Source organism: Gopherus evgoodei, chromosome 1, assembly GCF_007399415.2.
Source record: "Gopherus evgoodei ecotype Sinaloan lineage chromosome 1, rGopEvg1_v1.p, whole genome shotgun sequence".
NCBI lineage: Eukaryota > Metazoa > Chordata > Testudines > Testudinidae > Gopherus > Gopherus evgoodei.
The window spans coordinates 254,121,109-254,141,751 of NC_044322.1; the positions used below are offsets into that span (position 1 = coordinate 254,121,109).

At 48.2% G+C, this 20,643-nt stretch overlaps 1 protein-coding gene across 3 annotated transcripts in view; it reads right to left on the minus strand.

Annotated features, from left to right (window-relative positions):
• LOC115640503 (zinc finger protein 883-like) overlaps positions 1 to 17,976 on the minus strand; it is a 31,180-nt gene extending 13,204 nt beyond the window's left edge. Inside the window, exons 1-4 of one of the 3 annotated variants that reach the window (XM_030543338.1) lie at positions 17,902 to 17,965; positions 16,430 to 16,644; positions 13,508 to 13,627; positions 9,513 to 11,207 (exon numbers count right to left, since the gene is read on the minus strand). In XM_030543338.1, coding sequence (XP_030399198.1) covers positions 9,513 to 11,207; positions 13,508 to 13,535 — 1,723 coding nt within the window. In that variant the 5' untranslated portion in view covers positions 13,536 to 13,627; positions 16,430 to 16,644; positions 17,902 to 17,965. Of the gene's footprint in view, positions 1 to 6,473; positions 11,208 to 13,507; positions 13,628 to 16,429; positions 16,645 to 17,901 lie in introns of those variants that run through there. The other 2 variants (XM_030543330.1, XM_030543335.1) reach the window with 2 other exon arrangements.
• Between the last annotated feature and the right edge of the window lie 2,667 nt (positions 17,977 to 20,643).

A 20,643-nucleotide genomic window follows, 5' to 3' on the forward strand; every position in this document is an offset into this window, starting at 1 on the left:
AACTGCCTAAATTTGAAGCGTTTTGATGCCCCTTTTCACTAAATCCCACGGTTCTTTGGAAAATTCACTTCATTTTGTTGCCAAAAGTGGGTGCTGAGCATATTTGAACATATGGCCTGAGGTGTTTTTAGTCCACATGATCGAATCTTATAGTTTTCAAAACGCCCTGAAAATCTATATGCGTAGTGAGATTACCTCAAATGCTGGTATGCCACAACTGGAGTATGGAATTTGGAGTAATGTGGTCTAGGGGTTCCTCAGATACAACTTACCCCCAACAAATAAGGAGTGGTTCTGAATATTCAAGTTGCTCTAAAACCCACAACAGGGGGCTAGGGAAGACTTTGGGAAAGAAGAAAGAACACCCACTGAGAGGAATGGGTCAGCTCACATCACTCAGAGCTATCAGTGGCTGGTTACATTAATCTCCATGGGGGGTTCCGATTCATCTGGGAACATCTCATTGAGATGAATAAACTACTTCACACCACTGCAATCCGGTGATGCTGAAAAGGGCTATGTAGAGCCCTCTTCCTGCAACCACTAGTCCCTGAAGTGGGAGTAGGAAGTCCAGGACTCCCCTCCACTCCACCTTGCTGCCTCCAACCAGTAGATCATGCCTTCCTCTCAGCCCATAGGTTATCACCTTCCCTCCTCAAGACCAATTCAGCTTCAGGGGGAACATGGAGGGGGGGCTAGGGCAGTGGTTCTCAAATTTTTGTACTGGTGACCCCTTTCACATAGCAAGCCTCTGAGTGCGACATCCATATAAATTAAAAACACTTTTTAATATATTTGACACCATTATAAATGCTGGATGCAAAGTGGGGTTTGGGGTGGAGGCTGACAGTTTGTGATCTCCCATGTAATAACCTCACAACCCCCTGAGGGGTCCCAACCCCTAGTTTGAGAACCTCTGGGCTAGGAGGAGGACACAGCTGATAGCCAAATAGCAGTGAGGTGTTCTCATGAAGTCTCCTTGTGGCTCCCCATAGATGCCCCCTCCCTCCCACCACTTCCTCAAAAACCACCAAATTGAGATTAACAGCAAGTCTTCCTTTGACTTCAAAGGGCAAGCCTTCACGGGCCAAAACCACTTTTAGCCAGTTTCGAAGTAATGGCTCAAGTTGCCTGCAGGTCTGATCTGCACCACAGCTCCAGCGTTATGATTTTAAGACTGCTTACAGTCTGGGGGGAAAGCTTCCTCAGTGCACACTGGACCAAAAAGCCAAAAATCTAGGCAGGCAAACATACAGGTGGACCATGGGGATAAGGCTCCAGCACAATAAACAAGATGAATGATCCTGGTTGGTGCACTGTAAGTTTCACCACTGTTGCTGACACCTAACATGCTTTTTTACCTTTAAAAAGTATTGTTGGTCCTTTACGTTTCCAGGTCCTAACTTTTTATTTTAAAGCATTTATAGCCCATCCCTCCTCATGCTGAGCTGATTGCTGCTGGTTATTTTCACCTTTTCTGCTGCTGTATTTGTTTGCTTTTAATAAACAAACCTCCATATCACCCCAATGTACTATATTTCCCCTAGGCCAGTTTCCGCTAACCACGGCTCTCTTCCACCATCCCCCATTTCCCTGACCCCTAATATCCTTTAAACCACTTCCCTCTACACCCACTTCCTCCTTCCTGCTATAACCCATCTGCTCCTCAAATTTCTTCAAACTTCCTTCCACTTTTCCCCAGAGCTGAGCTGGCTAGTGGGGGGCCTGGGGACCCTGCCCGGCTTTTCTTCTTTCTTTCTGAGACGTGGCTCCTGTTTCAGTTCCCCCTTCGTAGCAGGCAGTTCCCAGAGGCACCGATTTGTTGGCTCTGCCCCTGCCTACCAGGGCTCTGCCCGCACCCCTCAGTCCAGACCCCCTCCTCTCACTCCCTCCCTCCAACTCACCAGCGCGCAGGCCCGACCTAGTCTCTTCCTGGGCCCGCGCCACCAGCGCCCATGTGCGCTCGCTCCCAGCGCTGCGGACTCCGAGCGAGCGGGCTGACTGCGGGGAGGGAAGCGGAAGCTGTACCCTCCGAAATTCCCCTCCCCCTGCGCAGGACTGTGCAGTCCTCTCTAGCAGCTGGAGGCTTTGCCAGCTCGATGGTTTTCATCCTGCCCAAACCGGAGCCGAACTAGTTTCTTTGTCTTTTCCTCCCTGTTAATCTCCCACTGGCCTCAGCGCAAACCCCACACGTGGTTCCCGGCTGGAGTCCTCCCTCCCCCACCATCGTGTCTCCCCTACATCCCCAGGAGCAAGAGTGACCAGAAAGAACTATTTACACTATGTCTCCAGCTATGTTATCTGGGTTTAACTACTGGGTTTTGCAAACTGACTCTAGTTCGGGTGTCCATGTTACAAACCCAACTCTCCAGTGCAGTGCAGACATACCATAAAGGAGAAGCCCCATACATATTTTCCATGTATCTCAATGAGTCACACATTGCGTCCCATGTAGAGGCTTTGACAAGCAGAGAGGTCCAGATTTGATCACTAGCCCCTGAATAGGTTTTACAACAGTCTCAACTAGGGTGGTATTTACCCTTTAGGCAAACCTTGTCAAGAGGCTGCCTAGAGCAGAGGTTCTCAACCACAGGAGATATGCAACCCTGAGGGTATAGACTCACAGAATATCAGGGTTGGAAGGGACTTCAGGAGATCATCCAGTCTAAGCCCCTGCTCAAAGCAGGACCAAACCCCAGACAGATTTTTGCCCCAGATCCCTAAATGGCCCCCTCAAGAATTGAACTCTCAATCCTGGGTTTAGCAGGCCAATACAAACCACTGAGCTATCCCTCCCCAAATGCAGAGCTCTTCCAGGGGGTACATCAACTCATTTAGATATTTGCCTACTTTTACACAGGCTACATAAAAAGCACTAGCAAGGTCAGTACAAACTAAAATTTCACACAATGATTTGTTTATACAGCTCTATATACTATACACTGAAATATAATACAATATTTATATTACAATTGGTTTATTTTATAATAACCGTGTGACACTTTGGTATTTTTGTCTGATTTTGTAAGCACATAGTTTTTTCAAGAGAGGTAATACTTGGGGTAGGCAAAACCAATCAGATTCCTGGAGAGGCTACAGTAGTCCGGAAAGGGTGAGAGTCACCGGTCTGCGGTTCCACTCTCCTCCTGGGTCTAAGGTTTTCTGCACTCATGGTCCCTGCATCTCTCCTGTTGGGGGTCAGTAGCTGACACAGGCTCGCAGTGCTATAGCAGCAGGCAGCTGGGATGGAGCAGTTTCTGACACCCCAACAGGATTCCCGTCTCCTCCCCTCCCCCAAGGCAATAATTAGGCCTCCCGCTGACTAACTGGGTTTGAAACGTTTGGTTTGGTTTTTGCTAGGAGAAACCGCAGCAATTACTGTCCTCTATTAAACCGGCGATCGAGGGATTAACGCGCACCGCAGTTAGTTTCGCTGCAGCAGCCCCACGCAGAGTTTGTGCGGGCGCGGGTGCAACAAACGCAAGTGCCGCCGTTAAGGACAGCGGGAAATTCACACAACCCCCAAGCCTCCGGCCAAAGCACCTGTGACAAGCCGTTATCTGGCCAAGGCTCATGAAGCCGCGGTTACAGGAAGGCTTTCCGCTCGGTCTGTATATACGTACCCAGGGCTGGCCCTGGATGTTCCCAAGAGCCTGCGACAGCCGCCACTTGCTACCCTGGATATAGCAGGAAAACCCACTGCAGGAAATTGCAAGGCCCCGGTCACATGACAAGTGAATCGCTGTGACATGCGCCCTCCGGTGATTCAGGAAGAAGGAACTTGATGACTCAGGGGTACTTATGTAACGAGGTCACTTGCTCTCCTCTAACCCCTCCCCGGTCTCCTACACCATTAAAAAGGAGTCCTTCCTTTCTTAGCAAAATTGCTATAGCGGCAGGCAGCTGGCATAAGTGTGGCTGGCAAAACTTTCTAGGACAGCAAGTACTGGGTTGCAGGCAACATTGCTGCTGACACCAGGGAAATCAGATTGACCAAATGGAAACGTGAACCTATGCAGATGCCTCAGGCACACACAGCTTCTTGGAGGGGATAACTTTGCAGCTAGAGAGCATAAGCTCATGCATGTTGCCCGTCTAGAACTACCTCTGCCTTTCATCTGAAAACGAAGCCACTTCTCCTTTGTGGGATATGCAGCTATCTTATCAAATGTCACTGGCACACATGAAACAGGTGTTCCCCACTCAGGCCCTGCTGCTTTGGTGATAAACCCAGTGTTCAGGCACAGGGTGATCAGAGAAAGGGCAAAACTAAGTCAGGTAGAGTGGGAAGTGTCCCCAAGGCTGCAGGAAGGATACTATCAAGTCAGAGTTCATTTCTGTAGTGGCTGAGGGCTTCAAATTGCCACACAATTTATCTATTTACCAAGCTGTCCCATAAATCCAGTGAAATGGCCTTTCTACTCCAGCTGCCATTCCAGCTTTCTTCTCTCTGTGTTAATCTGTTTCTCCATCAAGGGGAAATGTAATGGGTTTCTTGCTGGCTGGCATCCTAAAACAGAAGAGTGACTTAAGTTTTTCACAACAGGGTCAGATTTATCAAGATGTCCATTATTTTAATACTACTTCAAAAATGTCAACCTTTACAGCCAAAATAAATACACGCAGTCAATGCATCTTATTGTTTATCTGGATACTGGATGTTCAATAATGTCCTTAAATTCATGCTTTCCGACTGCATCGATCATGCCATTTTATTGGAGGTTGCACCATTAGAAACCCTCTGCAGCACCTCTCTTCCATGTATATTCTTAGTGTAATAAAGAGACAAGCTTAAGAGAAGACAGAAATAGTATACAAAAACTGTCCCATTCCTTACTCTCAAGCTGTCCCATTCCTTATCCTCAAGCTCTACATCATTCCACCACTCTATAAAAAATAAAAGCTAAGACCTGCTAACCCTATTGCCTAGTAAAGATTTCACTGTCCAGCTGGCAAGGGGCAATCCAAGATTCCTAGCAACCAAGTCCTTAGTGGGAGTAAACATCCACAACCTCTCTTAGAATAGTTTAATTAGTCTGCTTTGTAATGTCTCTAGGAAAGATCTCCAGTCCCACTGCTTGCAGCAATTACAGCTGGTCGTGACAGTCAAGGATCTTTTCCATTGGGGATCCAACACTGGTACAAAAAAACCCTTCTGCTTCTTCCTGCTGACACCATCTCTGAGATCACAGAAGTGTAGGACTGGAAGGGACCTTGAGAGGTCATCTAGCTCTGTCCCCTGCACTCAGGGCAGGACTACATAATTACACCACCATTCCTGACAGGTGTCAAATGTTCAGTTTCTGCAGAGGTTTATGTATCCCTTACCTTCATTAAAACTCTCCCCTTTGAATTACCACTCACCTGTGGCCAGGAAAGACAGAATGTATCAGATAACAAAAAGTGCCTTTTCCTCACCCACTTTAGCCCTCAATCCTACTGTGACCCTTAATGTTACCTTGAACCAAGTCCCATAACTTCCCCCCCACCACCACCACGTTACTGGTGAGAAAAGGGTTAAGTTACTGAAAACTATATAGTGTTCATTCCACACACCTATACACACAAAATCCCTGCTACACTGGAATTAAAGTTGATACATACTAAAAAGACTTACAACGCCATGTAGAACTGATAAATGAAATTGTTTTTAATTGTTCACTTTATTAATGTAACTTCTGTTCACCATTCACTACACTTGCCTACACTGTAACTTCTGTTCCATATTGTAATTCAAACCCCATTTTAAAACACTCACTCCATTTTGTAAAAGCTTCCTCCAACCTTCATTTTTGCAAACCCTGCTGTAATCTTATTAGTTTAGTTTAGATGTGTGAATGAAGTATGTATGAATGACGGAATCAACCTCCAGCCCCAGCCTGTCCTGATGAGATAAAGTTCAAATACCAACGGCTGAAGACCTAAACAACAGCCCTAAACAAAGTAAGAAGCATCCACCCTAAAAAGAAAAGGACAACAGAAGGAAGATCAAAGCCAGGTTCAAGGCTGAAAGTCAGGCCTACAATTGATGGGTGATCAATCTAAACCCAGAGGCAGCGTGACACAGCAAGACCTATAGACTTTGAATCCAAACTAAAAGCCTATAAAAAAGAAGGGTGTGATGAGAATCTGGGTAACATTCTGCTGCCAACATGGAAGAACATCGGTGCATGCCCAACAGAGATCCAGCTCGGCCTTGTGCCTGGCTTTCCTGGCCAGTTAGCCGCCACAAGCTACGAACCCAAGCTGCAAAATCAAGCCACGAACTTAAACTATCTTCAGGACTGGTAACTATGCAGCAGCTGCAGAACACCTGATGAATGTGTGTGTGTGTGTGTGAATGTGTGTGTGTGTGTGTATAGGTATTAGGTATAATATGTGTGTGTGTGTGTGTGTGTGTGTGTATATATAAGAATTAAGATATTAGTCGTTAGTCATGAATCAAATTGTTATCATAATAAATGTGGCATCTTTGTCTTGTCCCCTTTAATAAGATCCTGCTGGTTTTTACTGGTCTAATATAATTGGTATAACAACCATACTTATGAAAAAACAAGTGTTAGAAGTTCAGAGTTTAGTCTTAAGGGTGACCTATAATGGAAGAAAAATGGATCTGTGCCTTTTCTGCTTCTTTTTGATGTGTAAGGACAGCGTTATAGATTCCCCATATTCTGCACCAGAAGATTTTAGTCTGCCCTCTGCTTTTTACTTTAGAAGTATTGAGATCATCAAATCTAGTCTTCCCTATTAGTCTCCTTGGATGCCTCACACATGGGTTAGCGTCTTTCTCAGCCCCTCTGTGAAGGTACCTTAACAAGGAAGCCTCCCAAGGCACCTTTTCACCAGAGTTCTAAATAGGTATTCAAACAAACAAGCAAACCACACACACAAAAACCCAATTCAGAAGGCAGAGTTCTAATCAACCTCTCCACACACAGGCCCACACATCAATTCCCTTCTCGGTTAATCAAATTTCAGTAGCATGGTTTCTCTGATTAAGATTTTCAAAGCAGACTAGGAGAGTTAGCTACACAACTCCCATGGAAGCGAATAAGTGTTCTGTGGCTAAATCCTTCAGTCCAGTGAAAATCTCAGCTATTTGTTCACCAAACATCCAGGGTAGACAAGGCCTGAGTTTCTAATTTAATAGCATATATTACTTTAAAGACTCTAAACATCTCAAAGAAATCAAAAGAGTGGGAAAAAGCCAATGTTTTTTTCCTCTGCAAGTTTAACTTTATAAGAAATCCAAACATTTGAAATTTTGGAAAGACAGACAATTTGTCACCCAAACACCTTAACTCTGCTCCCACAGTGATGCTCTGAGAACAAGCAGAGTCAGGTGATCCATGATCACAAAACTAGATTTTTTTTTTTAACTTTTATTTGTATAGTGCACCCTTCATACAGGTGCACACAGGTCAGAGGTTTTCTTTTCTAATTCCTGATCAAACAACTTATTGAAAGCAATCATTTCCCAGTGCACAGATTCCATGAACCACCGGCTATACAAGTGTCATTAGCCAACTAGATAGCAGAGTTACCTATACAAAACTCATAAGCTGAAATCACGGTATAAAGGTTGTAAGACAGAACAAAGTTTAATGTAATGGTATAGCATGTGCTTTATGTATGAAAGCAATGAACCCAAAGATCTGTCATCACAGTCACACACAACTATCACCTGCAAAGCATACAAGCCCAGAGTCCTTTCCAAGTTTAAGCAGTGCACCATCATGTGATGCAGACTTCTTAAAGCTCTTGTGAAAGAAAATGAATGGAAGCTAGGGGGTGGAAGGGTTCCAGCATTCTTACAGTGATCTGTCCAAATTTAAGAAGTTCAGAGCTGCAGGCTGTTCCCTGCTTCAGAAATAACAAATAAATGGATGTTTCAAAATTATAGTTATCACTTTGAGTTTTAGATATAAAGAAATCCAAACCCAAATAGGAAACCCACCCACCTGCCACTGTACCCATATTGGCTATTGACCCCTGTACAACACAATGGGCATGGAACTCATCATTCTGTAGGTCAGATAAAAGGACTTTGCTATGACTGAAAACTTTTCCCACATATGCCCTGTCCATTTACAATAGGGTTTCTCATCCATGTAGATTCTCTTGATGTATGAGATTTGAGCTACCACTGAAATGCCCCCATATTCAGTATACTGACAGCATTTCAACGCCATGTAGGTCTTCTAATGGCTAATAATGCAGATCCCCTCAGAGCGTCCTCTGCCTTTTGTTCAGAAGAGCCCGCTCCTGCTAGATGAAATAGATGGCCACCTCCTTGAAGGTCACTGGCACATGAAACAGGTGTTCTTCATGCAGCACCTGCTGCTCCCAAGACAAGCCCACTGCTCAGTCACAGGCCAAGAAGGGAAGGGCAAGCTATTACGAACAGTGTTCCTAGTGTTGTGCTGGGGACATTATCTAGCTAAGCCTTTGTACCAGAACTGTTCCCATGGTATCTAAGCTTACAAACTGCTTCATAATTTCTCTGTTTACCAGAACAGCACACACATTTGTGTCTGTATTGCATACACTCAACAAAATGGATATTCTCCTGCCTTCTTCCACATCAGCCTGGCCACCTAACATTTTGCCTTCCTTCTCTTGATCTCTGTGTTGTTGGGTCTTCCCCATAATGGGGGGATCAGGGGGCTTCTTGTGCCTCTTCTCACCCTGCTCCCTGATAAAGGAGAGTGGGAAGCACGGAATGGGGAATCCTTTGTGATTCAGGATAGCAAAGAAAAGAACAACCCCCTCTTTCAGGTAAGGGGGCAGAAGAGGTTGAAGCAGTGACTTGTGGGAGGGTCAGACAGAGCTGGTTGACATCCTGAAGGGTTGTCCTGACAGTCACCTCCTCCTGTACAGGCCCTGATCCATGCATGTTTTAGGTGCGGAGGAGAGACATATGGTGGGGTCTTTCCCTGCTGCACAGTTTGGGAGCTGCACAGCTGGGAGCGGCAACTCTAATGCAGAGTTCCTAAGCTCAGGACTGGAGCTCAGCTGATGGGCTGCTTAGCTGACTGAATGGCATTTTCTCTACCTGATACAACTGGCCTAACTGCTTCAGAAGTCTCTCTTTCAGTCTCCCTCATATTCCTTCAGACAGAGCTTCCGCCACTTCTCAGACTGCTCCCACTCCCAAGTTTTGTAGCCACATAGGAGGGGTAAGCAGGCAACCATGCTACACAGAAGCTCTTGCTAAGTTCCCCTAAGATTCGGCATAAAAATTTATAAAAATATCCTCTTATGTTTGGAGGCCATGTGTGGGGGAGGGGTTAGCTTTCTCGGCATCACCATATGCCTAATGCATTTTTAGGAGGAATTTTAATTAAGAGTTTGATTGTGAGTCAATAGTTTCATGATAAATTAACATAGCAGCACTGCTTCTGCTTTGTTGCATCATTCAGCACAGCAAAGAGCCACTCCTGACACCATGGGCATAGAGTGCCACATGGCCCACGGGTCTCTGTCTCAGTGTCTCTCTCCCGCATGGGTGCTCCGGTGCTGAGTGAGCCCTGCGCTCTGGCTGAAAGTTTTCCCGCACTCGGTGCACTCATAGGGCTTATCTCCAGTGTGGATCCTCCAGTGCTGCACCAGGGCCGAGCTCTGGCTGAAGCTCCTCCCACATTCCGTGCATTGGTATGGTCGCTCCCCCGTGTGGACTCTCTGATGCTGGGTGAGCGCCGAGCTGTCACTGAAGCTCTTCCCACAAGTGTGGCACTGGTAGGGTTTGTCTCCTGTGTGGATCCTCTGGTGGGTGGTGAGCTGCGAGCTCTGAATGAAGCTCTTCCCACACTCACCACACTTGTAGGGCTTGTCCCCCGTGTGGATTCTCCTATGCTGCGTGAGGTGCGAGCTCTCGCTGAAGCTCTTCCCGCACTCGCTGCAGTGGTAAGGCCGCTCCCCGGTGTGAATCCTTTGATGTGTGATCAGCGTGGAGCTCTGGCTAAAGCGTTCCCCACACTCCCCACACTCGAAGGGCTTGTCACCGGTGTGAGTTCTCCGGTGCTGAATCAGCACCGAGTTCTGCCGGAAGCTCTTTCCACACTCAGTGCATTGGTAGGGCTTCTCTCCTGTGTGAATTCTCCGATGCTGAATGAGACCTGAGCTATCCACAAAGCTTTTCCCGCACTCGTTACATTTGTAGGGCCGCTCCCCTGTGTGGATCCGCTGGTGGGTGGTGAGCTGGGAGCTAAAGCTGAAGTTCTTGCCACATTCAATGCAGCTGTAGGGTTTCTCTCCAGTGTGGATCCGCTGATGCTGCATGAGCGATGAACTCCGGCTGAAGCTTTTCCCACATTCATTACACTGGTAGGGTTTGTCCCCAGTGTGGATCTCCTGGTGTCTCAGGAGGTTCCCCTTCCTACTAAAGCTCTTCCCACACTCCACACATTCATATGAGTTTTCCCCAGCGTGAACTCGCTGATGTTTCCGGAGCTGTGACTCATGATCAAAGCTTTTCTCGCACTCAGAACATTTGTGGGGTTTCTCTCCCAGGTGAAGTCTCTGATGCGCTTCCAGATCTGAGCTCAGGCTGAAGCTCTTACGACATTCAAGACACTTATAGGGTCTCTGCTCTGTGTGGATTTTCTGATGCCTAATGAGGTTGGAGCTCACACTGAAGCTTTTCCCACACTCATCACATTTGTAGTGTTTCTCTCCCGTATGGATCCTGTTGTGGTTGTAGAGAGTGGAGCTCCGATTGAAGCTTTTTCCACATTCAGCACATTTATAGGGCCCCACTCCAGCATGCAGTCCTGGATGTTTCACGCACATTGAGCTGTCAGTAAAGCCTTCTCCAGATTCAGTACATGTACATGGCTTCTCTCCCTTGTGGATCTTCTGATGCTGAGTGAGGTGTGAGCTTTGATTGAAGCTCTTCCCACACTGCACGCATTTGTAGGGCCTCTCCCCTGTATGGATCCTCTGATGAGTAACCAGCGTCGAGCTTACACTGAAGCTTTTCCCACATTCACTGCACTGATAGGGTTTCTCTCCAGTGTGGATTCTCTGGTGTTTGATCAGCGCCGAATGAACACTGAAGCTTTTCCTACATTCTGTACATTGATAGTGATTTTCTCTGCTGTGTGGCCTCCGACAGTTAATGGGGCCAGCATATGTGTCTAGTTTCTTTTCTGTGTCTAGCTTCAGCTGAGGATTCTCCTCTTCGCTTTCTCTCGCAATTGCATCATCTAGGGAAGTAAAGAGAGAATCCAGACAGTACTCATTTCCTGTTCTCAAGAGAAAGGCAATCTCAGGGAAGGGTAAAGGGTGTGTTACAAGCAAGCCGCTAAGCTTAAGGGTATGATCTTAAGGGTGTGTCTGCACACTACAAGTGCTACACTGGCACAACTGCGGCGCTGCAATTATGCCACTGTAGTGCAGACATTCACTACAGTGACGGAAGGGGTTTCTCCGTCACTGTAGTAAATCCACCCCCTCTAGAGGAGGTAGCTAGGTCGAGGGAAGAATCCTTCCATCCACCTAGCTATGTCTAAAGTGGGAGTTAGGTCGAGCTAACTGCATTGCACAGGGCATGACAATTTTCACAGGTCTGAGTGATGTAGTTAGGTTGACCTAAGTGTGAGGTGTGGATCAGGCCTAAGACTATAAGCTTTGCATCCAGCCCCAGCACAATCCTTCCCCAGACAGGAACAGGGAGTGAGGAGAGGGACATGGAAGAAAGAGTTGGGAGGAGGAACAGAGTGAAAGAGAGTGAGGTGGAGAAAGGTATGAGGATGAAAGGGAAAGTAAATGGGTGTGAGGAGAGACTGGGGAGGGAAATGGACCGTGGGACCTTCAGCTCTTTCCCTCTAGACTACTGAGGACCATTTTTAGCATGACTTATTCTGCAAAAAGTATCTCAGGCTGCTGATGTGGAAGAAAAGCAAAGTCCATCATAAGCAGGGAAACTTAGAGGAGCAGTTTGCCATCAGCATCTCCTGTTACATGGGTCTCCCCAGCTTATTGAGGCAAAAGCCCACCCTATCTATTTTTAACCCAAGATAACAGTGGACTTTGCCTCTCCCCCACATCAGGGGACTGAGGTACCTTTTGAAGAATACAAAAAAAAATTAACTCGGTGCTTGGGGTGCTCCAGTGCATTTCCTATCAATGCAATCACTGGAAAAAAAAAAACAGGAAAAATCACCAATTAGAGCAACATTACTATCCACACCAACATCATGTCACATCTTGCCACCCACACCTCACCTAATAACCTTCTACTGTTTGTAATTTCAAAAGGGTGGAATATTGTCTGCTTCACGGTGCATGAAATACCAAGTATGTAAATGTTGGCAGTGTGCAGTAAGAGGGCCTGGTGGGGGAAAAAACCAAAACTTAAGACTGCTTTTTAAAAAAAATTACAAAGTTAGTGATTTTAAAGTGGGTTAAACTTTTCAAATTAGACATTTTTAGAGAATGGAAAGTATATTGAAAATTCAAGCTTATTCTGATTCAAATGGTATAATTTGGGTCATGACAAGGGTAAGGTTTTGTTTTATAAGAGATTTGAACTCCACTTTAAGTGGAAAACCATATATTAGCCAGGGATCTGCTACAAAGCCTCCATAATAAAGAGAAAGTATGTGGTGTGAATAACCAGAAAATATTGGCCAAATCTTTCCAAAGAGGAGTCAAAAAGATATGTGCTTTATAAAAATCCCCACTTGTATGTCTCAATATGGACTTTGGGGCCTGAGTGATTTGGGAACATGTCTCATTGGGCACCTTTTCCTTGTAAGTCACTTAGGAGCCTAAGCTTTAGGCTCTGATTTTTGAAACTTGTCTATTTCTTCTCCTCAACATTCAGGGTATTAAGACAGTTGGACAAATACTCTGGATTTTATATAGGGCAGACTCAAGTTTTTAAAACAGGCAGAAGAATCCCAAGAAAGTAGTGCTTGGCATACCAATGTATAGGTGATTCTTGCTCAGAGCCTAACAATGCACTTCTACTAGAGCAAAGCCTATGAGATCACAAAATGAGACTGATACGAGAACTCATGAGACAGGCTACGGTTTAGTCACGGCGGTCACGGATTCTGTGACTTCACCAGACCTTTGTGACTTCTTCAGCTTCAGCTGTCAGCAGCTGAAGCCGTGGCTGAGCCTGGAGCTATGCTCTCCACATAACCCCACTGTGGGGGCTGCCACCAAGGCCGTGCGCCCCTGCCCCACCGCTTGCACCAGGGGCCACCACCAGGACCGTGCGCCCCTGTCCCGTAGTGGGGGCTGCCACTGGGGCTGTGAACCTCTGCCTCGCAGTGAGGGCTGGCGCTGGGGCTGTGCACGTCTGCCCCGCAGCTTGTATGGTTATTTTTAATAAAAGTCACATGCTCTGTGAATTTGTTTGTTGCCTGTGACCTGTCCATGCCTTTTACTAAAAATAACTATGACAAAAGCTTAGCCTTACTCACGAGCTGTGTTGGAATTACAGCTTTAAAACTTGCTAATTAATTATGTAAATTTATTAAAAAATAGCTCTCACCTGTATAGGGGCCTCTAAGGCTCTCCATTTTCTCAGGGCTCCGGAGATCAAAGATACAAGGTTCTTATCCTTGTTCCATCTAAGAGGTCACTTCACCCCTAGCAGTCAAAAATCCTGGTCCTGGGAAAGAAAACAGGGGCAATGAAACCTCAATAACAATCAGATGTGATTAATGAGGGAAAGTATGCCCAAAAGCCCCACACAGAGAAAACCCGGTGCCTAACCTTAAGTCTTATCACTGTGAGTCGGTCTTTCCTGACCTGTTCCCTTTCTTGGGAATGATATGATTCACAAGACAGACAAGTGAGAACATTTTGGCCCCAATTCTGCATAGGAATCAGTACAGGGAGAGTGTGGCGTCTGGATGGAGTCCTATTGACTTAGCCCTGGTCTACACGGTGGGGGGAGAGGGGGGAAATATAGCTAAGTTACGCTACTTCAGCTACGTAAATAACGTAGCTGAAGTCGATGTACTTAGACCTACTTACCGTGGTGTCTTCACTGTGGTGAGTCGACTGCTGCCACTCCCGTCGACACTGCCTGTGCCTCTCATGGCGGTGGAGTACAGAAGTCAATGGGAGAGCGCTCGGGGGTTGATTTATCGCATCTAGACTAGACGCGATAAATTGACCCCCGCTGGATCAATCACTGCCCGCCAATCCAGTGGGAAGTATAAACATACCCTTAGGGTATGGCTACACTCGAAACTTCAAAGCGCTGTCGTGGCAGCGCTTTGAAGTGTGAGTGTAGTCACAGCGCCAGCGCTGCATGTACTCCACATCCTCATGGGGTTTAGCTTGCAGCGCTGTTTACACTGGCGCTTTACAGCGCTGTATCTTGCAGCGCTCAGGAGGGTGTTTTTTTCACACCCCTGAGCGAGAAAGTTGCAGTGCTGTAAAGCGCCAGTGTCACGACTGGCCCTAGTCACGACTCTGCACACGCAGCAGGGTTCATCCTTGCTGATTCTTTGGCAGAACTGGGACCCAGAAGTGTGATCCTACACACACTAAGGGTATGGCTACATTTGGAATTTCAAAGCGCTGCCCCGGCAGCGCTGCGGGAGTGCTGCCGCGGCAGCGCTTTGAAGTGTGAGTGTAGTCGGAGTGGCAGCGCTGGGAGAGAGCTCTCCCAGCGCTGCATGTAAACCACATCCCTTCCAGGTGTAGCGCTGCTCTTACGGGTGTAGAGCTCTCCCAGCGCTGCCTCCCTGATTACACTGACGCTTTACAGCGCTGTATCTTGCAGCGCTCAGGGGGGTGTTTTTTCACACTCCTGAGCGCGAAAGTTGCAGTGCTGTAAAGTGTGAGTGTAGCCATGGCCTGAGATCAGTGACAGAGCTCCCACTGACTGGTGGTGCAGTACTGTGAGCTATTCAAGGCAGGACCTGGCTTTTACACATTCCTGTGAAGTGCTCAGCACACACCTGGGCATTTATTACTGTAAAACAATAGGAAAGTATTTGAGGAGGAATTGGGAGAGGCCAGTGACCAAAGCCAGATGAAAATCCAACAAGGTATTTAGATGCCTAGAGGAATTTTCACAACTGCCTGACTCAATGTCAATGAGAGCTAGGAACCCAGGTTAGGTTCCTAACTCTCATTGACATTCAGCCGGCAGTTAGCCACCAGGCAAGCTACCACCTGTCCCACCCCTGCTTTCAGCATGCTCTTAACTGAGGGTATGTCTACATCTACAATTTTGCAGCGCTGGTTGTTACAGCTGTATTAGTACAGCTGTATAGGGCCAGCGCTGCAGAGTGGCCACACTTACAGCAACCAGCGCTGCAAGTGGTGTTAGATGTGGCCACACTGCAGCGCTGTTGGGCGGCTTCAAGGGGGGTTCGGGGAACACGAGAGCAAACCGGGAAGGAGACCAGCTTCCCCGCGGTTTGTTCTCGCGTTCCCCGAACCCCCCTGCAAACCGCAGGGAAGGAGACCTTCTTGCACGGGGGTTCGGGGAACGTGAGAGCAAACCGGGGAAGGAGACCAGCTTCCCCGCGGTTTGCTCTCGCGTTCCCCGAACCCCCTGCAAACCGCAGGGAAGGAGACCTGCTTGCACAGGGGTTCGGGGAACGCGAGAGCAAACCGCAGGGAAGGAGACCTGCTTGCTCGGGGGTTCGGGGAACGCGAGAGCAGACCGCAGGGAAGGAGACCAGCTTCCCCGCGGTTTGCTCTCGCGTTCCCCGAACCCCCCTGCAAACCGCAGGGAAGGAGACCTGCTTGCTCGGGGGTTCGGGGAACGCGAGAGCAAACCGCAGGGAAGGAGAACTGCTTGCTTGGGGATTCGGGGAACGCGAGAGCAAACCGCAGGGAAGGAGACCTGCTTGCACGGGGGGTTCGGGGAACGCGAGAGCAAACCGGGGAAGGAGACCAGCTTCCCCGCGGTTTGCTTTCGTGTTCCCCGGACCCCCCTGCAAACCGCAGGGAAAGAGACCTGCTTGATGGAGAGGCTTCCTCAGGTATGCTGGGATACCTGCTTATTCCACGGAGCTCAAGAAAAGCGCTGGTAAGTGTCTACACTTGATTACCAGCGCTGGATCACCAAAACGGGAGTACGGCCAGCGCTGCAAACAGGGAGTTGCAGCGCTGGTGATGCCCTGCAGATGTGTACACCTCCTAAGTTGCAGCGCTGTAACCCCCTCACCAGCGCTGCAACTCTGTGATGTAGACAAGCCCTGAGTGTCCTGGAGGTTGGAAGCATCCTTCAAAGCTCTCCTCAAAACTCTTCTTTGCTGTGATCATACAAAAAAACATTGACCATGTTCATGAGCTCAGATCACTTTCTGTCAAGCTGCTCAGGGCAAGGACCATCTTTTTCTTTTGATTTTATTCAGTGCCAGGATAAAACAAACAAGTAAAATAACAACAATAATAATAATAGCCGCCTGCTTAGGCACTTTTGAAAGTCCCACTAGGCACTTACGTGCATCTTTAGGTGCCGAAATACCTTTGAAAAAAGTGGTCCAGTAGCATTCATGTTTTTAGAATGAGTAAATCTCATCTTCTTGCATGTGGTTTTTATTTGTAGCTTGGAAGAGAAGCCCAACTTTCCTCCTTTTTCAAATCCCAAGTAGTTTCTCAACTTCGAATGAACTAGTCCAAATGAAGGAAATATTCTCTCTACACCAGCTAGCTAAACTGAAACCAAAAGGAATAGAAGGAAAAACTTTTTCTGAACAAAGACCTCTGAAGTACTAACATTTGGAAAAATGTGAATACCAACTTTCATTGCATTGTAAAAATGGAAAATGATACAGGTTCTTACTTAACGCAGTACAGGACTTTATTACATATTTATAAAGCTTGTCCTGACCTCAAAAATTAAAGATGTTTCCCCCAACGATGTACATCATTAAAAAAGCAGCACCCTTTAACTCATTCAAATTTGAGGAGAGTTCCCTGATGCAGCCCATGTATTTATTTAAATAGTTTATAGCAACTTTCAGCCTTAACGTCATAATATTCAAATTTAATTTTAAAATGGGTTTATTTTTAAAAACATATATATATTTAAATGAAAAAATCCAATTTTTTGAATGTAAAACAAATCAACTTCTATCCACTCTGCCTTTCAATACTGGAATAAGCTATATCCGCATAAGCACTTTTATATAACACTGGGAGGGTTGTGCCACTTTAAAACTACAGCATAGGGGTATAGTTAAAAACAACACAACTTTTGTGTTTAGACAAACCCTAAGTTACAGTATGTAAGGTCTCACTTTCTGCTTTTTATTTTGATCTGGTAATGGCTTATAATTTCTGATTAGTTCCACCATTCATGCAGCGTTTCAGAACAGTTTTTAATGAGGGGGGAGGGTGTTTTGCAATTTATTTATTTTGTTTAAAAAAAATCAAGTGTGCCCACTGCAAAAAATGTACTTGCATCACCATAAGTCTCTTCCCTTAACCCCAGCCCTCTCCCATTATCTCCTGCCTCCAAATTTAATTTTAAATTCCCTCCCTTTACCACTCCCTTAGCATTCCCCAATCTCCCCCAATCTCCCTTCCACGATTTTCTGAAATCAGGGTAGGCGGAGTACTCGGTTTTGCTAAAGATTATCAGCTGTGCCAGAGCCTGAGGATCCCTGTACAACTCCCCACATGCTGCCCCCGAGCTGGGGGGAAATCCGCAGCGATACCCCACCGTCCCATGCTGTCCCTCAGCTGTCCAGCTGAGAGGTAGGGGAGAAATCCTGCAGGGGCACTCCTTGATGTGGGCGCCTTCAGAATAAGGGTTCCTGATTCGTTCTCTTTTCCTGAGTCAGTCCCCAATCCAGACTCCAGCTCCACCTTTGTTGCGGTCACTTCCTCGAGGCAGTGATTTCCCGTCCTGGGCCCCCGCCCTGCTCCGTCCCCTCCCCCCGCATTACCGATCCCCCCTGCCCGGCTCACCCGTGTGGCTGGGGGAAGCCGCAGGAGCGGGTCGCTCAGTGTGAACGCCCGGGGGTGCGGGGCAGTAGCTGCTCGGCGCCAGGTACCATGTGCACGGCGGGCTGCAGGGAACAAGACGTTCCAGGTCGCTGAAGTCCCCCGGGCCAGGACTTTCTAGGCCTTCTCTCCAGAACTGGCTCTTTGGTTTTAACCCTCACTTCCCCAGACAGGAGAGAAACGTCCCCTTTTCCCTCTGTTGTGCTCCTTTGCTTCCTTTCCTGCTAAAGGGCACTCACCGCCCCCTGGCCTGCACCATCCCCTGCCACTCAAGACAAAGCTCCCACGGGCTCCTGGGCCATTGTCTCCCCCTCCTGGTTTTGGGCAGCCGTAGCCAGGAAAATGGTTCAAGCACAGGGGCAAGATTCAGGGCTCTGCTGTGTCCCCTTTCGGGTGGTTTGAGCTGTTGCAAATCACTCAGCTGGCCCTTGGTAAGCCCCCAGAATCGGGGAGTGCCAAGGGGCACGCTGAGGGGCGGGGTGCTGTTGGAGTACTTGTGCCGCAGCACTGCTCAAAGCCACAGTAATAGTTGGACCTGATGGAGGGTCCAGTGCTTAGGGCACAGGGGACATGCAAGATCTGGCTGCAAGTCCCTGGTCTACCACAGACCCCCTGCAAGACCTTGAGCAAAGAAGCTTCAGCTGGTCCTGAATAACTCCATGTGTAGCCAAGCCCTAATAGCAGCTACCCTGCTATATTCTCCCATCCAGTTCTCTCCACTTACTGGAGGGTACTGGGGGCTTCACCACTGCTCCCTGGAATCTTGTATTGCCACTCCCAGGAGGGCAAAAATCATGACACCTCACCCCACCCCAAAGTAACACCAAATGACAAGAGATTAGCGGGAAAACCATGAGAGAGAAATAAATGCCTTGGGGCAACTCTACACTACAAAATTAGTTAACCTAAATTACACAGATATACAGCCACTCCCACTACAGTAATTGTATCGCTTTTGCATCTTCTCCACCCTATGCTCCTTGGGTCAGCAGTGTGTGTGTCCTCCCCAGGAGCACTTACACCAATTTAACTGTCAATGTGGGGTGGCTTCTGAAAGGCAGCAATAGTGTACACACTGCAGCCTTGTCCCACCAATGTAAGTGACCTACTACACTGCCATCATAACGCCACCCACATAAGAGGCCTAGGGCTTATGTCCATGTAGTTGCTGCTATGCAGACACTGCACATTACTTACATCGGCAGTTGGCTGTCAGTCTTGTCATTGTCTAGGCTCCAAGATAGAGCTGTAAAATTGACAAGAAAGCGGCATGGGTAGGGGGTTCCAGCTAGAGCCAGGCTACTGCTCAGCTTCCCCACTCCAAGACGGGCAGCACCTGCCAGGCTCCCCACTCAGTGCCAGGCTGCACCCACCTGACTCCCCACTCCCCACTCGGCTATTGCCTGGGTTCCTGGTTCCCTGCTCCCAGCTGAGCTGCCCCTGGGCTCCTGGTTCCCCATACCCCACTGGTAGCCCTAGTTCACTGAGGCTCCCCGCCAGGAGCCCAGATGCTGCCCCAAGGCTCCCAGATCCTCCCTTCTTGCCCAAAGCCTGGGGGTGCCCCCCAGCTCTCTGCTCCCCACCTAGTGGCAGCCATGCTCTCAGCAGGGGGTGGGAAGCCTCAGGCAGCACCTGGGCTCCTGGCAGGGAGTGGGGGGTCGAGAGCCTTGGGGCAGCACCTAGGCTCCCAGCAGGGAGCTGCGAGTGGGGCTGAGAGCCTAGGCAGACAAGCTAGCATGTAGCCCAGGGCTGTTCCTACTGGTAGTCACAGAGCATTTGACCCCCACATTCCTGAGCTGCCAGTAAAAGGCAGCCCCAAAATGGAGCCTAACACTCCTCCCTCATCCCTTCACCGCTGGCACCATCAGGAAAGTGAGGACAGAGGACCAGATATCAGTATTAGATAGGCAGAAGGGGGAAGGGAACCAAGTTGGGGAGGAGGGGCAGAGAGAGAACAGGTGCCAGGGGGCAGAAGGGAAGTGGAGCATGGGAAATAGGGAGTACGTGCTGGACAGGCGGTGGAGACCCTGGCAGAGAGAGCAGGCAAGGCCTGGGGGGTTATGGGAGGGGAATGGCACATAGAAGCAGGGAGTGACTGGAAGGAACAAGGCAGGAGACAAGGGATGGCAGAGGGGAGCTGAAAGGGTGGAAGAGCCTGAAGGGAGCACCAGGCAGAACAGCTGCAAGGGGAACACATATGGGAGAGTGGGAAACTAAGCCAGAAAAGACTCCTGTGCTGGGGCCAGGGGGACAGGGCAGTGAGAAAGGTCCCTACAAAGCTCGTTCCAGCTCAGAGCGGAAAGGTGGGAAGCCTCAGCCGTGGCAGCCTGCAGGGCTGCTGCCTCTGCTCCTGGGGCGCCCCTTCACCCACAGCAGGGCCCTTCAACCTGTTGTTTCCCACAGGCTGTGCTCAGACCTGGCCCCACTGTTGCTCATTCCCAGCAACAGCTGCTAGTAGCCTCCCGCCAGCATTCACAGGCTGCCAGATGTTGCTTCTCTGGCCTGCAGTGCTTCTGTGACTCTGCCAGGGAAATCCCAGCTGGCCTCTTACCTGCACCAGCCCAGTCTCCAAGAAAGGCCCCTCCCAGCTGCGGCAGCCCCTTTTAGAAGGTTTCAGAGTAGCAGCCGTGTTAGTCTGTATCCACAAAAAGAACAGCAGTACTTGTGGCAGCTTAGAGACTAACACATTTATTTGAGCATAAGTTT